This window comes from Apis florea, unplaced genomic scaffold (genome assembly GCF_048593485.1).
Source record: "Apis florea isolate Af1SG1 unplaced genomic scaffold, ASM4859348v1 contig_3496_pilon, whole genome shotgun sequence".
In the NCBI taxonomy this organism is placed as follows: Eukaryota; Metazoa; Arthropoda; class Insecta; order Hymenoptera; family Apidae; genus Apis; species Apis florea.
This window is the reverse complement of record NW_028256773.1, coordinates 6,372,128-6,389,101: the sequence shown is the minus strand read 5'-3', so window position 1 is coordinate 6,389,101 and position 16,974 is coordinate 6,372,128. Positions and strand designations below refer to the sequence as shown.

General features: G+C 31.1%; 2 protein-coding genes and 1 non-coding gene across 5 annotated transcripts in view; 2 read left to right on the top strand and 1 right to left on the bottom strand.

Moving 5' to 3' along the window:
• numb (NUMB endocytic adaptor protein) overlaps positions 1-16,974 on the top strand; it is a 63,049-nt gene that overhangs the window by 13,213 nt on the left and 32,862 nt on the right. The window contains exon 2 of one of the 2 annotated variants that reach the window (XM_086913432.1): positions 12,158-12,193. The exons of the other annotated variant lie outside the window; for it this stretch is intronic. The gene's annotated coding sequence lies outside the window, so the exon portion shown is untranslated. The remainder of the gene's footprint in view (positions 1-12,157; positions 12,194-16,974) is intronic. 2 annotated transcript variants of the gene reach the window in all.
• On the top strand, positions 333-495 carry LOC116415550 (U1 spliceosomal RNA). Its single transcript, XR_004226172.2, has one exon. It is a non-coding gene; the product is annotated as a U1 spliceosomal RNA (small nuclear RNA).
• LOC100871523 (uncharacterized) lies at positions 3,391-8,484 on the bottom strand. Of its 2 annotated transcripts, XM_086913529.1 has the most exons (5): positions 8,395-8,484; positions 7,620-7,826; positions 6,851-7,123; positions 5,402-6,029; positions 3,391-5,263 (listed from the first exon to the last, which is right to left on the bottom strand). In XM_086913529.1, the coding sequence occupies exons 1-5, from the start codon at positions 8,440-8,442 to the stop codon at positions 3,546-3,548; spliced, it is 2,874 nt and encodes a 957-aa protein (XP_086769655.1). In that variant the 5' UTR covers positions 8,443-8,484; the 3' UTR covers positions 3,391-3,545. The 2 variants fall into 2 exon arrangements, with proteins under 2 accessions (XP_086769655.1, XP_086769654.1); XM_086913528.1 differs by having other exon boundaries at positions 3,391-6,029.

The following is a 16,974-nucleotide window of genomic DNA, read 5'->3' as shown; positions in this document are numbered from 1 at the left end:
TTCACCCAGTTTTCGTCAAATTTGTCCAACTTCAGAATCCGAAACAATCGTTGGAAAACAAAACGATTTCCCGCGCGATCGGTATTTCAGTTCGCGTAATTGCGCGATCTATATCCCTGTTCCCTGTTCGGAAACACGGTCGATATATCCATACGAAGCAAAAATCAATGGGCATAACGAACAGAGATCAGCGAGCGTGTCGGTCGTTTCTGCAAACGATCCGATCACGATCGGCCGTTGTCCACTAGATGACATTCGTTTTCTATGGAATTTCTCGCGAGAAATAAATGATAGGGGAGCAAATAAAGTTTATCGGGAATGGTATTGAATTATAACTTACTTGGCGCGGAGGATACCGTGATCACGAAGGCGGTTCCTTCTGGGCGAGGCTCTTCCATTGCACTTAGGTAGAGCTGAACCTTGCGAATACTCCTAATGTGGGTATGTCGAGCGCACAATTTTTGGTAGTCGGGACCTGCGTTCGCGCTGTCCCGGATTCACGAAATCGAAATATAAACAATTGTGTTATCCGATTGTTTTTCAACCATGCAACGGAAACTGCTGTCAACGTGTCCTGCTCGGCGTTGGTGAAACCGGGAAAATGCTGTGTATTATCATACGAATTCTTTTTAACCTTTTTCAACAATTGTCAATTTTCAACATGTATGATGTATCGTTTGTCGAATTGAAATAAATAATTCTTCGTGTCTGTCGATCGAATAGAAAAAAAAAAAAAAAAAAGGATGGCAGGAGACAGCTTTTGCTTGCTTAATAAAAAATAATTGTCAACATTGTGTCGAACTGTTACGTAAACGCTATATTTTTATTATCACACATTTTTATTTCAATAATGAACGATATACGAAATATACGTTGAAATATATCGAAAGGAATGGTATATAACGTAATTATTATTGATGAATGAAACATCTTTAATCGTCTTCTACTTTTCTTCCGTCCCGTGGAAATTATTATTATTATATATTGTTCGCGTGGCTCGTTTAACTCGCGAAAGCGAACCGTATAAATTATTATTATCTTGCAGGAATATTTTATGTTTCTATTTGAAAACGGCAAATTTCTACGTAACAGAGGGGGTTGTATCGATCGCCGGATATGACCCTGGCGGATGTTGAAATATTGTCAGAAAGAGGGGGAGAAAAAAAAAAAAAGAAAAAGTAAGTAAAGAAATCTCTTCGCGAGATTATATTTTAATCTCACTGTGGAATAAAAATTCATACTATTTGGACTTTTAGAACGTACGTCGTATGATCTCGAGTGGCACGCGTAATAAAATAAATAGAGGAAAATGAAAAATGTTTTACGCGAATAATTCCTTTTTCTCTCTCTCTCTCTCTCTCTCTCTCTTTTGTAATTAATCAACGACTAAAAAATTAATGATCAACAAGTCGGATTTATCGATAATTTTGTTCAAATAATTGTGAACGTAATTTTTTTTTTTTTTTTTTTTTTTGCTCTGATTATTCTTATCTTTGTATGAAAATGTTTTATTATTGCAAATAATACAAAAAAAAATTTTTTTTAAATATTTAATTTAATTCTCTTTGAACACTGTTTCAATATATATATATATCATATTCGTGATTATATATCATTATATCATTTCATTGACGATTATATCGTATTATTTCGTATCCAACAATGAAAAAAAAAAAGAAGTCTCAAACGAGACATTGGGAAGATAATTTTCTTTAATTTTTTTTTTTTTATCGTCTCGTTCTTAAGAACGTTTAAATTTGAAACGTGAAGTAACACTGTCCCCGAGAAAAGAGCAATTCTTCATTTTTATTTATACTATAGCGTGTCTCGCATATCTTGCGGTTTTACCTTTGCGCGTGTAAGTGACATTTCCTGATATTACGAAGGAATGGTTCGGAGTAAAGAACCACAGTCATTTGAAACGGATAATAAATAAACCGCGATCCTTTATTCACTTTATAATTTATTTTTCGAGTAAAAATTTTAAAAATCAAGTAAATAATATCTCAGACGTTGTAATTTGAAAAGAGAGACGTTTCAAGGTTAATTTCTTCGTTAGAAAAAAATATTATTATTTGTTATTAATTTAATTTTTCGTTTTATCTTTCTACAATTTATTCCATTTTTAATTACGCGTTTGTTGCAAACAAGATATCATACGAATTTTCTATCAAACTTGATTGAATTTCGTTGTCTTTCATCAAGCTTAATTTCATTCAAGGAAGAAACACCGTTTGCATCGAAATTACCCAATTGTCTTATCAATCTCCTCATTTACATTTACCCTTTAATTTTACTAGAAACCACCCGTTAACGTGTTTGTAAATATACAATGAAACTTCGATTAAGTTTTCCAATTATTTATATTTTTTCATTAAATTTAATTACACGTGTATTATACAGCATGATCAATTGATCGTTTTACTAAGTGATACAATAAAAGATGCTATAGATGTTTAATTTATTTAAATGAACAATCGAAAAAAAATTTAAATTAATCGTTCTCAACAGATTTTTACATGTTTGTATTTCCAGAAATAAATTTTTGATTTTTGAATTCAAAGCTAGGAGATAACGTAATTGAGGAAATATTTACAATGACAAAAAAACTATGATAATAAATTCGAACGAAATTATTTTTATCTCTCCTTATCTCACTCGTCTTTGTTTTTTGCGATTAATGAAGAATACTATATGGTGATAGTTTCGCATCTCTTGTTAGAGGAAACGCAATGATGCCGGGAAAAACCCTGAAGGACGTGGCACGTCGTCTCGCGTGCCACTTATTTCTTTTTTTTTTTTTTTGGTATGAAGCACTTTCCTCTTGAGGATCGTGGCTTATCCTCGAGAAAAAGAGTCTAACACAACGATCAGATGAACGTAAGCAGACAAAACGACTCAGACTTCTTTAACGAATAAGTTAGTATCTCGTTTCAGAGTTAAATTATTTTTCACATGAGATTCTTGAGAAGGCACAAAGCTGAAAACTACTCATGACTCGTGAATAATTGAAATTAGATCGGTAAATAGTAGAAAACATTTGATTCAAAGTTTTATCTTTAATACTCTGACTTTAAGGTGTTCATTAATAATATTGAGATGTTTCAAAATTTCAAGATTTAGAAATTTATTTAAACACTCTTTTTTGTTAATAATATGCATGAATATATCCCCCAAGAATAACATATTGTTAGTTATTTTGATAAGTGAGAAATAAAATTAATATCACTTTTAAAAAGAATGATTACTAATTACCATATTATTAACATTATTCATTTCTTTACACACAATGATATCAATCTCCAGAATAAAGATCAAAATTGAAGTGTAGTATAATCCAGAATAATAATATTTCATTCAGTAGACAGTATTGAAAACATTATACTTCAATAGTACTTCAATAGTTCAAAATTTATTATGAACAATGACATATAGTTCAATTATCAACTGATTAATAAATTCATCCAATATACAAATAAATATAATTATATGTGTCTTTCAATCAAAAAAAAAAATATATATTTTTCATGTTATAATGGAATAAATTAATAACTATAATTAAAACATGTACAAGGAGGCAAAGTGGTATTTGAGATTGGTGTGGTAGCAATAGATCCGTTTGGAGAGCCTTCTGTGATATTAGTAGATATGTTCACTGTGCCATTCGAGGAGTTTGCAGTGACATCCGTAGATATTTCCACTGTACTATTCGAGGACTTGTCTGTATATATTATTGTTGTGACTGATTGTACGTCTGTAGTTGAACTTGGTTGTTCTGTACTAGAACTAGACGATCCTCCTGTGCTACTTGATGTGGACTGTGTACTAGAACTTGATGGTCTTTCTGTGCTACCTGAACTGGGTTGTTCTGTACTAGACGATCCCCCTGTGCTACTTGATTGCGCCGTAGTCGAACTACCTGGTCGTTCTGTACCACTTGAACTGGATTGTTGGGTACTAGAGCTAGACGATCCTTCTGTGCTACGTGAACTTGGTTGTTCTGTACTAGAGCTAGATGACTCTCCTGCACTGCTCGAAGTGGATTGTGTATCAGAGCCAGAGGATGCTCCTGTGCTGCTTGATTGCGGTGTAGTCGAACTACCTGGATGTTCTGTACCATTTGAAGTGGATTGTTGGCTACTAGAGCTAGATGATCCTTCTGTGCTGCTTGATTGCGCTGTAGTGGAACTACCTGATCGTTCTGTACCACTTGAAGAAGATTGTTGCGTATTAGAGCTAGATGATTCTTCTGTGCTACGTGAACTTGGTTGTTCTGTACTAGAGCTAGACGATCCTCCTGTGCTACTTGAAGTGGATTGTGTACTAGAACTAGATGGTCTTTCTGTGCTACTTGAAATTGACTGTTGTGTACTAGAACTGGACGATCCTCCTGTGCTGCTTGATTGCCCTGTAGTCCAACTACCTGGTTGTTGCGTACTAGAGCTAGATGATCCATCTGTGCTACTTGAACTTGTACTAGAGCTAGATGGTCTTTCTGTGCTGCTTGATTGCGCTGTAGTCCAACTACCTGGTTGTTGCGTACTAGAGCTAGATGATCCATCTGTGCTAATTGAAGTGGACTGTTGTGTACTAGAGCTAGACGATCCTCCTGTGCTGCTTGATTGCCCTGTAGTCCAACTACCTGGTTGTTGCGTACTAGAGCTAGATGATCCATCTGTGCTACTTGAACTTGTACTAGAGCTAGATGGTCTTTCTGTGCTGCTTGATTGCCCTGTAGTCCAACTACCTGGTTGTTGCGTACTAGAGCTAGATGACCCATCTGTGCTAGTTGAAGTTGACTGTTGTGTACTAGAGCTAGACGATCCTCCTGTGCTGCTTGATTGCCCTGTAGTCCAACTACCTGGTTGTTGCGTACTAGAGCTAGATGATCCATCTGTGCTACTTGAACTTGTACTAGAGCTAGATGGTCTTTCTGTGCTGCTTGATTGCCCTGTAGTCCAACTACCTGGTTGTTGCGTACTAGAGTTAGATGACCCATCTGTGCTAGTTGAAGTTGACTGTTGTGTACTAGAGCTAGACGATCTTTCTGTGCTGCTTGATTGCCCTGTAGTCCAACTACCTGGTTGTTGCGTACTAGAGCTAGATGATCCATTTGTGCTACTTGAACTGGATTGTGTACTAGAGCTAGATGGTCTTTCTGTGCTGCTTGATTGCGCTGTAGTCCAACTACTTGGTTGTTGCGTACTAGAGCTAGATGATCCATCAGTGCTACTTGAACTGGATTGTGTACTAGAGCTAGATGGTCTTTCTGTACTACTTGATTGCGCTGTAGTCGAACTATCTGGTCGTTCTGTACCATTTGAAGTGGATTGTTGTGTACTAGAGCTAGATGATCCTTCTGTGCTACGTGAACTTGGTTGTTCTGTACTAGAGCTAGAAGGTCTTTCTGTGCTAGTTGAAGTTGAATGTTGTGTACTAGAGCTAGACGATCCTCCTGTACTGCTTGATTGCGGTGTAGTCGAACTACCTGGTCGTTCTGTACCACTTGAAGTGGATTGTTGCGTACTAGAGCTAGATGATTCTTCTGTGCTATTTGAAATGGATTGTGTACTAGATGATCCTTCTGTGCTATCTGAACTTGATTGTTCTGTACTAGAGCTAGACGATCCTTCTGTGCTACTTGAAGTGGATTCTTCTGTACTCGAGCTAGCTCTAGTAGAACTTGTTGGTCCTTCTGTGCTGCTTGATTGTTCTTGTGTACTACTTGAAGATGATTGTTCTGTGCTAGGTTTACTTGTACTCGATGTACGAGTGACAGGTTCTGTGACAATCGTTGGTTGCGTTGTACTTTTAGAAGAATGCCTCGAGGTACTTGTGTATCGATTTTTGTAACATTGTTTAATTTGGTTTCTTAATGTAATAATTTGTTTCATAATATCTTTTACCTCGTTCAAGTTGCAACTTTTTAATGATATTTTCAGTTTTATAATAAGTGTAATGGTATAATCATTTTCTTTGGTAGTTTCTAAAATATTCACGAGTGAATATCGTGTTGCTTTATTCAGTGCCTATAATTATCGTATAAAATAAAAATAATATTAATATTAATATTGGTTTTCATATTTGATCTTATATTACTATTATTTTAAATATTTATTGCTTTTCACAATTATACCATTTTAAATTTGTATTATAATTTATATTATATTTATTTTATTAATAATAATGTATATTTTATTTCTATTGATGTTAATTTATGATTTCTATAATGTCAACATATTGACGATATTCAATGTGTTTGTATATTTTCTTTCATTCATATCATTCTGCCACATTGAAGTATTATTTGTGTAGATTAATAAAAACAACCAAAAAAATTTATATAAATTTATGCTCTATTTAATCTTGTTTTATTAATTTATTGTATTTCTTATTAACACACTCTTTCTGCTTATATTTATTATTCGCTTATTTAAGAAATTTTTCAAGATAACTCTCTTCCAAACACAAGTTTGAAAATGTTTCAATTGTCAATGATATAAAAAAATATTTTATATATAGATATTATTATTTAATATTAAATTACAAATTAAACTATTTTTATCTTTCAATTAAGGATAATAATTTGATTAAAAATTTATTCTAATATATATTATTCATTATAATTCAAAAACATTAAGATTAAATGGAACATATTTCATTAATATTTATATAAACTTTTTTTATTATTTTCATGTATAGCTTCATTCTTCGAAACAGTTCAGATGCGATAGAATACCTTACGTACATATTATATGTTGTATTTTTCATAGAATTTATATGTTTAGAAGTTTTCTTAAACTATTCTTTATTATATATTTTATAAATTTATATGATTTGATATACTTACGTCATTTAAACAATTCATGATTTCAATAGGAAATTGATTTTTTGTTGCACACTGTGCTGCGTTCGTACTAATATCATTGAGATCATTTATTAAGTTTTCAGATTTTATATTTATTTTAGCCGTAAGACGTATCGCTTCATTCAACTTTCTTAAAGTACAATTAGCAGTTAAATTCATGAATTCATCAAATAAATGATTCAATTGTTCTTCTTGTGCGTTGCAGTCATTAGCCCCACTTATTAGTTTCTTTAGATTTTTTAATTCAAACTCCATCTATTAAATAATAAATGAGAAATCATTTCAAAAAAACATTCGATATATATATATTAATTTATACATGAATATTTTGCAAATTGATTTTGAAACCACGATTCCTCTTTTCTTTTAATTAATTTAACAAAAGTTTTAATTTATTTTTCCATTATGGAACTCATATATATATATATACTAAGTATTCGAATAATTTATAAATAAATGCAAATTATTCGCTACGTAAAAAATTATTTAAATAAGAATTGTGATTTTTTTTTGTAGTTGAACAAAGTTTAAATTGGCTATATTGTAAAAATACTATTATTTCTCACAAAAATATCGGATAATAATTTACTGAAATAAAATTTCAATAAAATACAAATATATAAAATAATATATATATATCACATATATCGTAATTAACTTGTGCAAATTAAGTGCAAATTACTTAAATTTTCATATTATTTTACGAAATATTTAATAAACGATTGATCGTATTAATACATCGCATACTTACGTTATTGACAAAATTTTTTGCTTCCATGTTTACTTTCTCGCTCTTTTTTTTCATCTCTTCTACAAGCTGCTTAGCTTGTTCTTTGGGCCGAAGAAAGATCTTGTTCGCTCTATTAATGATATCGTTGATCTTTTCGATAACATGTTTTTCATATAGTTGCACTTTCTTCATCGGATCGAAGAACGAAGGAATAATCTGGGAGCTGCCCTGATATAAAATGAAAAGAAAAAGTGGAAAAATACTAGAAATATCATAATTAAATATCGTATATCGATATAACATTAGCGAATAGGATAGAAGTTTATTTGCATAGAATTCGCGCAATTAAAAAAATTATATCCGTCCTATCATCGAACATGTTCCTGTATATGCAAGAGAATCGATTAATAAATTTGTGTAAATGGATAATAATCCGAGTGTTAATATAATCATATGTTTGGATAGATGGATTTTTCAAGGCAAAACAAATAACGAAATAAAAATCGATATCGAAAAATTTCATGCAATTAATTAGATAAGTTTTAAACAAGTTAAAGACAAAAATGAGATGCTTCTATTCGTCTAACGCGAATTGCTCGATAACTCGATATAAATAAGCCTAGAAATTTTTATATATATATAGACTCTCGTGTTTTGCTTTTGCGAATCGATCCTCGTCGAAACGGATCTCACAAATATATCAACAATCTCGTCCACATATCCTTCCCAACCACCCTCATTTCAACTTGGATTATTATCAAGAAGATTAATTGATAACGCCGTTGGTATCACTTACATAGGCAGAGAAAATAACGAGACAAAATAGAAGAGCGAATTTCGCCATCCTTCCGCGCTTTAATTTGACACAATTTCACGCGGAACAGCGTTACCCCATTTATATATATGCCATGAAATTCATGATATACGCAAAGTATCTTATGACACTTGTGTCAACATATAATCGTAACTAATTAATATAACACTTTAAGTTGACACCTTAATTAGAATATTATCTATCCTTTGCGTTAATTACGTATGAATTAATGGAGTATTTTGTACGTATATATATATATATATATGTGTGTGTGTATATTTTTTTTCTTTTTGTTTTTGGAGAAAAGAGTAAAATTTTTTATCTACGTTATCAATTATCGTTGATAACGTATTTTATTATCGTGTTGGATAAGATATCGTTATTATATTTTTTTTTTTTGTATTGTATTATGTATTTTTTTCGTGTTGTATCCGTATATATATATCTATATAGATATTAAACGAAAAGAATTAATAAATTTCATTTTTCAAATTTTCTTTCGTCGTTTTACAAATCTTTATACGATTCGTACGATTCACGTTTTCCTTCGAGGACGTAAAATGTTTTCATTGATTGTAAAATATTATTTACAATTATCTTTTTCTCTTATATTTTACATTTACGTAGTTATCTGTCAACTAGAAATATTAATAACAACTAGAGATAACTTAGTTTGCAGATATTTTTAACGTAAATGATTTATTTACCCAAGGATTTTTTTATTTTTTTTTATTCGTTGTTAGTCTTATTTTATCATTTTTTTTTTTTCTTTTTTTTCTTTATACATTATCTGTTACTTCAGTGTATATAGCTAAAATTAATTTACGTTTGTTAGTTTTTTCATTTATTATCCAATATTATTACCATAATCCTTTTGCATAATTGAACCGGTAATTACGTGTTTCATAAAACTATTACGTAGATGATAGAGGATATTCACAGTTAATATCTGTGAATACAATAAAATCTCTATTAAACCTTCTTATCTGGGTGTTGCTTTATTGCTCAAACACTCTGTTATATGGCTATTTTTCGATCCCGTCGAGAATTTATCATGCTACCTTCCCTATTGATAGAGAACCATGTTACGCCAGTTTATACACTCCATAATACACTCTAATACTCCCGTACGTAATTAGTGAATAATAACGACAAACAGTGACAAACAATAATGTAACGTTATTAACAGCGAAGACACATATAGAGCTATAATAGTACAGATAAGAGTGTAATTAATAATCTTGATCATCGATAAAAGCGCATGAATTTTCATATACATTTATTAATTGCTTCTAATGCAGGCCAATCTACACCATCGATGTTTCCTGAAAAACGGCAATTGCGTGTATATATATATATCAATATATAACGAAATAAACTACGTTTGCTTGTATCATCGAGTTTTAATGTGAATAGTGTAAATCATTAATCATCAACAAGGAAAAAATATCGAAGAAATTCGAGATCGAGAATATTGTTCAAATTAATTGGAAAATTATATTAAAAAAATAAAATTAGATTTTTATACTTCGTGTATACTTTTTGTACGTGTAAATATATTCAAATTTTTCATAAATGTTTAAATCTATCCGATCCAGTTGTGGATGGAAAAATCGCAATTACTTGATCAAATATGAAAAAAATCCAAAAGCGGCCTCTTTTTCTTTTTCTTCTATTTTTATTCAAAACAGCATCAACACGGTCGAATTCAACGTTTTCGCCGTTACGATCGACAGCCACACGTACGAGGCGCAACGTACGCTCGTTGCTCGTGTAAGTGAGCGAACAGCGTACGTGTAACGTGTGCAGACACGTACAATTTCACCCCGATAAAACGTTCCCATAGAGAGCGGCGCACGGGGTGTCGTGGGAACCGTTTCACTCGATATAAAGCATAACGTACGCATTTTTATGGGGCGCGTAGACGTAGCCAAGTAGCTTGGGGATTTCTTTGTAAATGAATCGACGATTCTTCTCCACCGACTTTCCCCCAATTTCCCCCCTGCTTGCCTTCGTCGTAATGGCGTATTATGTTTCGAAGGAAGGAAATTTGACTATTAGGTATTTCGAAATTTTAGAAAGAGTAAATTTTGAAAGCAAGGAATTTATTTATTTTCGAACTTTTGTTGTAAGCAGATAAAGTTGATCGTGTAATGATGTATTTATGGGTTGAAAGTGAGAAAAAATTGGTTATAAATTTTAGAAATCTATCTATTTTCGTTATATATTTTTATTACAAATTTTTATTATAAGTAGATAAGTTGATTGTGTGATCAACTAGATATTTTTAAATTTTTAGAAGAAGTTGGAAAGAAGTTTATTTATTTTAAATATATTTATTTCCAAAGCATTGAAAGGAATAAAGAAATTTAGGTATTTTTACATAAATTAGGAAAACTTTTGATATTCAAAAGTTTCGAATTTTGAAACGTGAAAGTGATAGCAAAATAAATTTTTTTAAATAACGAGCTTGTTTGTTGAACAAATGAATCAATATTTGGGAAGAATAAATCTGGTGATTAACGTTTGTATTGATTCAAACAGATATCGGGTTTTCTCATGACGATATATCGTAACACAATGTCTTGTACAAATTCGACGAAAATGTCAGTGCATCGATCGTCCTGTTCCCATTTCTTCGGTTCCGATGCGGATACCTGCAATCCGAGAAATCGATCCAACTGACTGTAAATGTAAAATTTCATTGATTCAATTATTATTAGTAACTTTAATATGATTTATTATCAATTTAATGGGCTAAATTAAAAAAAAAAAATTGAATATTATTCAAAATATTTATCTTTTAATTAAAATGTCTTCTTTTTAAAAGATAAAGTTTTAGAAGAAGCGCTATTTCTTTTTAACTCTAAAATTTTTTTGTAATTTTATCGATAATACGTACTCGATGAATAGAGGTACGATTTTGAATCTGGAAGTGCATCGGATTATTCATTTTAATCGATACATTATCTATTTATCGAATATTCTGAAAAAAGTACATATTATCAAAAACGAAATTATCTATCTATTATTTATTAATCTATTATTTATAAATCCAATGAAAAGATAAGAGATAAAAAAACACATGGAAACATTTGAATGTTTCTATGTATCATTAAAAATAAAAAAAAATCCTTAAAATATACTAAATAATTAAGGAGAGAAGAATTGACATTATAATTTTCGAATATTCAGATTATCATCAATTTTCTTTTAACTTCTAGGGAAGAATATTTAATTTCTTAAATTTGCATATAAAAAAGACTATGCAAAAATATATTTATCATCTTTTATTATGAAATGTTTAATGAACCATTTTGAAAGTGTTATCAGTTGAAACAATATTTGCTATTTTAAAAGTTAAAATGTTAAAATAACTATAAAGATAATCTTTTCATGTTTGAATTTTTATGTTTTTTTTTTCTTTATTTCATTTATTTAATATTTCATTTATTCCTTATTAAACCAAGTATACTTTATTATTAAAAGATTATATTGTTGAAAAATCGACAGTACAAATATTTTGTTAATTTGTATGTCAGTTATCGCACATATTTATAAAAATATTATTTTTATTCAAATAAATAATTCCAAAAAATAAAAAAAAAATAACAAAAATTTTAGAATATATATTTTTTTTAAACATACAAAAAATATGCAATGTTTGTTTTTACGATTATAGAAGAATAATAAAATTAATTTGATACAACAAATTCGTAACAAGTTTCTTTTTTTTATATTTCAGATAAACCCCCTTCACATTGGAAACAAATACTTATCGGTAAGTCCTTGAATGCATTTTTCTCATTAACGACTTATTCAAATATTCACAAATAACTTACTTAGACTTATGTTAAATTTAAAAATAAAAAATTTTCTAAAGAGATTTAAGAATATCGATCGTTTATCTTTCAAAATCAAATCTCACTGGTTTTAATTCTTTCAACTCTATCAGTGTGCAAAAATTTCTATCAAAAAATTAAAGTGACATTTCGAGATCTTGTCTCGTTCAATAGTTAACCGTAACGAGTTGAGCGGCGAATAACCGCGGGCAACATTCGGGCAACATCGCGCGAAATCGGGTAATATCGGATGATATCGGGCAACATCGATAAACCTCGGGCAACAGACAATATACTTGCAAGACATAAAATATTAAACTCCTCCCGCTCCTAATTTTGCTACCTATAGCTATCTCCCGAACACCATGGTGGACTTACTCGCGCAACGAATAGAACTGTATTACGTGAACTATACTTTTATCCCTCATAAGCGTAAGATCTAAGCATGTGTCACGTTCTTAAAATCGTTTTTGTTTTTTAGAGGAAACGTTCACTTCGGGGGACTAGGGTTTTAACATCTGTCCACTTATTCGTTTTCTGAGTATTGGAATATCGATGCCACGTGTTTCCTATCTGTAGCATATATTTCTTATATGGATGATGGTGGATTAAAAAAAACGGATCAGAAATAAGATCTTTGTAAGTGGAATGGGAATACGATATGTTTAATTATTAAATTAGAGCCTGTTAGACATTGAAGTATACGTATAACCTTAAGTCTTAAAGCCTATATCGAATTATCTAAAATATTTTTATTTTTAATATTTTTTATTATGATGTGATTTATATAAAACATATCTAAGAAATAAGAATACATAAGTTAAGTTTTTTGTTCAAAAGAATCAAGAAGCTTATACATACAAAATTGTGAATAAATCTGTACAAGAATGTACATTGCGATGTCGTGCGAAACAATATAGTATATTTACAATAAAATTGTATAGATGTTAAAGCTCGGTCCGCGTCGTAGCACATGTTAGCCTTTGTACCTGTCGACTCGATGTTCATGGGAATACACCGGCATGTGGTTTATCTACAACCATATGGCGTATCGGTAAATACACATGCGAAAAGAATAGAGACGAGTTCCGTGTAAAACGTTACTTTTTTATTACCATCATGGTTCTAATACGATACCCATTATTCAGATCATCGGATAATTTGTCATATCTAACATTTTTTTTAATTGTTTTAAATCTCATTTCTTATAACTGTAAACTATAAAATTAAATTTAACAATTTTCACGCGCGAAACGAACATTTTATATTGCTGCTTGTTGCATAACATTCATCTTTTAGCTTTGAATAATATTAAAAATTAAACATAATCGTTCTTTAAAATCTCTAAAAACTTAAATATCGAACTAAAATATAAAGTTGACACAATATTCCTCCGCGCCACGTCGCCATATACTTGATGTTGGCAAAAATGTAAATCCGAAATCGTGGGGAGTTGGAAATGGCGCCGTTTATCGTTCTTAGTAAGTGTTTCCATCCCTCGATGTTTTCTCCCGTTTTCGCGTTTAAAGGCATCGTTGAGCCGCAAAGAGAGCCGTAAAGAGCAGAGTAAATGACGCATGCAGAGATCTCCTCCGTGGAAGTTGATTCACCGTGACTCGTTCAATCGGAAAATGAAAATCAACTCTCGTCGTGGATCACTGCACGCACCAATGTCGATCGTTTGGATGATATTTTCAAATTTGTTAATCTGGACAACGAGAAATTACAATAATAGAAAATTGATTTTCCTTTTCCTTTTATTTTATGCATTTTATGCGGTCTTTTGATCGTATATGTTATATTGGTCGGATCGTGAATTATTATAGTATAACGATGATAATTGGAATAATTAATTATATATAGATGATTTAATTTTATCTCTGTAGATATATTTTAATCGAGATACAAATTAATCGCATTTGTTGCGCAAAATATAGAATGCAAATTGAAAATTATTGAATTAATACGTGAAATGTCATTTTTTTCAAACGAAATAGTTTTAACATAATAATTTTTTTTTCGAAACGTAATATTCTAAATTGATTTTAATTTTTATTACGATTTGTAATAAAAATTACAAAATTTTATAAAATCAAATTTAATAAAGATAAGTTTAAATTTAAATTAATGGAAAAATTCATGGAAAAATTATAAATTATTCTCACTCGAGTTGCTGTAAAAAACGTCGTGTTTTTTAATTTCAATATTTCAGAATGATTGATATTTTCTTAATATACATACGCAGAAAAGATATTTGATTTAAATTGTATTTTATCGTGGTTCTTCTCTTGGTGATATTAATCATATTGAACGTTGACATTTCATTATTTTCCTTCTCAACTTTACAGTCTTTATCACATTATTATTCTTTTATCAGAGTTTTCTTTCTTGAATTGAATTATTGATACATTTCACATGAGAAAATCACATGGTTAAATATAAATATTTTATAAAATTGACGAATGTTTTGAGTTGAAGTTCATTTCATCTAAATTTAAAATCAACATGAAACTAATAATCATAATAAATTTTTTAAAAAGCATGGTACATTACAAAGTAGTAATTCGCTCGTTATTTTTATCATAAATAAATTTTCAGCATACGCTTTTATATCTATCTAAGCTGTAAATTTACCATATAAAATTTATCCATTTACAGTTGTCAGTGAAATTTAGTTTTCATGAATAACAAAATTTCTATTCATCCACTTTCTTTCAATACTACTTTCCTCGTTATATTTTATTATAAAAACGTTTCTTTTCACTTTCAACGAGCGTAAATTACATTATACATCAAAAGTCCTTCCTGGCAAAATTAGTCTTTCTAGAAATTACCTCTTAAACTACCAACCACCGTAGAATTTAGTCATATCTCATTATTTTTCACTCATTCTTCTCTCTATCTTTACTATTCCGACTATATAATATATAAAAACTTTCCACTCGAAACTCTCTCCCATTCTGTTTAAAATTACAACTGAAATTACATTTTCGACTCATTATTCTCCAAATAAAATATCGTTTTAAGAATTAATTTAAAAAAGAAAAACCTTGTTGTTTCCTCTTTTGAAGAAGATCCTTCAAAAAAAAGTAGAAGAAGAAGAAGAAGAAGAAGAAAACAAAAAAACATTTCTTTCTATGGCAAAACCGTTCGGTTGATAAAATATTTTAACCATTTATCCACACTCCATGCACGCATACCGAGAATATTTCTTCTTATTGCATACCATCAGGTGGCTGATTATACTTATACACCTCATCGTCTCTTGCTTCCTTCCCTCCCTATCCCTAATAATCTACTCGAGCGTACTACGAGCGCAAAGCGACTAGAAAAAGCAAACGTTGAGCTGAAAGTCACCCTTCCTCGAATTCACCTTCCACCATCCGCCAAGTGCTCTTTTCCTCCTCCTTTCTTCCTTCCTTCCACATCTCTTCTTCTGAAGCCACCTCCTCCCCCCTCCCCTCCCCTTTCTTGCGCTGTTCCTTTCCCGGTGCACCTGTGCATATCGCCCTCGACACACAGCCCTGTTGTAATCGTGGAACGAGCGTGCACGCACGTGAAAACGTGGACGAAAATAGTCCACCGCTAGCCAGCAGCCATTCGTAGCTGGATCAAGGCTGTTCGAACGTTATTTTCGTCGATGGGGCGTTTTCACACTGCACCCCGTGCAAATAAACGGGGCGAGTTCGATTTGATCGAACTCCTCCTTTTGTTTCGGGTCGAAATTCGTCCCCGGATTATATTTATATATTCGTTGCTTTAATCATGTAAACGGGGAGGAAGCGAGGTGGCTAAGGGTTACGCCTGCAACTTAACATTTCTGTTAAAATTTAAATTCGTATAAATATTCCGCTCGTAGAAATTCGTAGATGGACTCTGAATGTAAATTAGGAGAGGCAAGCGGATGGAAATTTTTCTAAATTACCATCTCTATTTTGAATATTCTTCTGAAATTTAGATTTGGTAAGATTATAATATAATGCCTCCTTGGAAATTTCCTTTTTGAGATTTAATTTCGAATATTCGATCGATAGATACAAAAGTAAGATCAAGATCCTTCTACGAATTTCGACGAATTTGAATATTAATTTCAACTTTTCGATTCTTACCGAAGTTTAAGCAAAAATAAACAGTAGAATGTCTTTTTTAACGAAAAAAAAAAAAAAAAAAAAGGAAATTTTTTTCTAAAAAATTGCATCAGCTCGCTTTAATAGTTATTTTATTATCCAAGACTCATCGTGAAAATTACAAATATCACGCATAATTCACAACCGTAATGAAAAGCCATCACTTCCTATTCGCCATTTACTATTCAAATAATGAAAAATTTACATATGTATGTGTGATTTTGCAAGCATTTGGTTTTTAATCATTTTTGTGCAAATTTATCTTACATTTATCGATTTATATCGCACGATATAGGTGAGCAAAGTAAGTCCTCACCAAAGTAAGCTTCCTGTGTTTAGATATGAGAAAATAGCGAAATAGGAACGAAACCGAGGACAGCTGCCAACTTTCTTTCTTCCTCTGTGATCGTAGAGGCTACTTTACTTTAAAACTAAATCAAGGCAATGCAGCTGCTTGAAAAAAAATACGGCCATTCAAAAATTTTGACTCCCCTGTTTCCCATCTTCGTTCGTAATTAAAACGCGTAAATAGATATTCAACGAATCATTGATATCTTGACTGATATCGTTACATCGTTAAATTTTCGTAAATT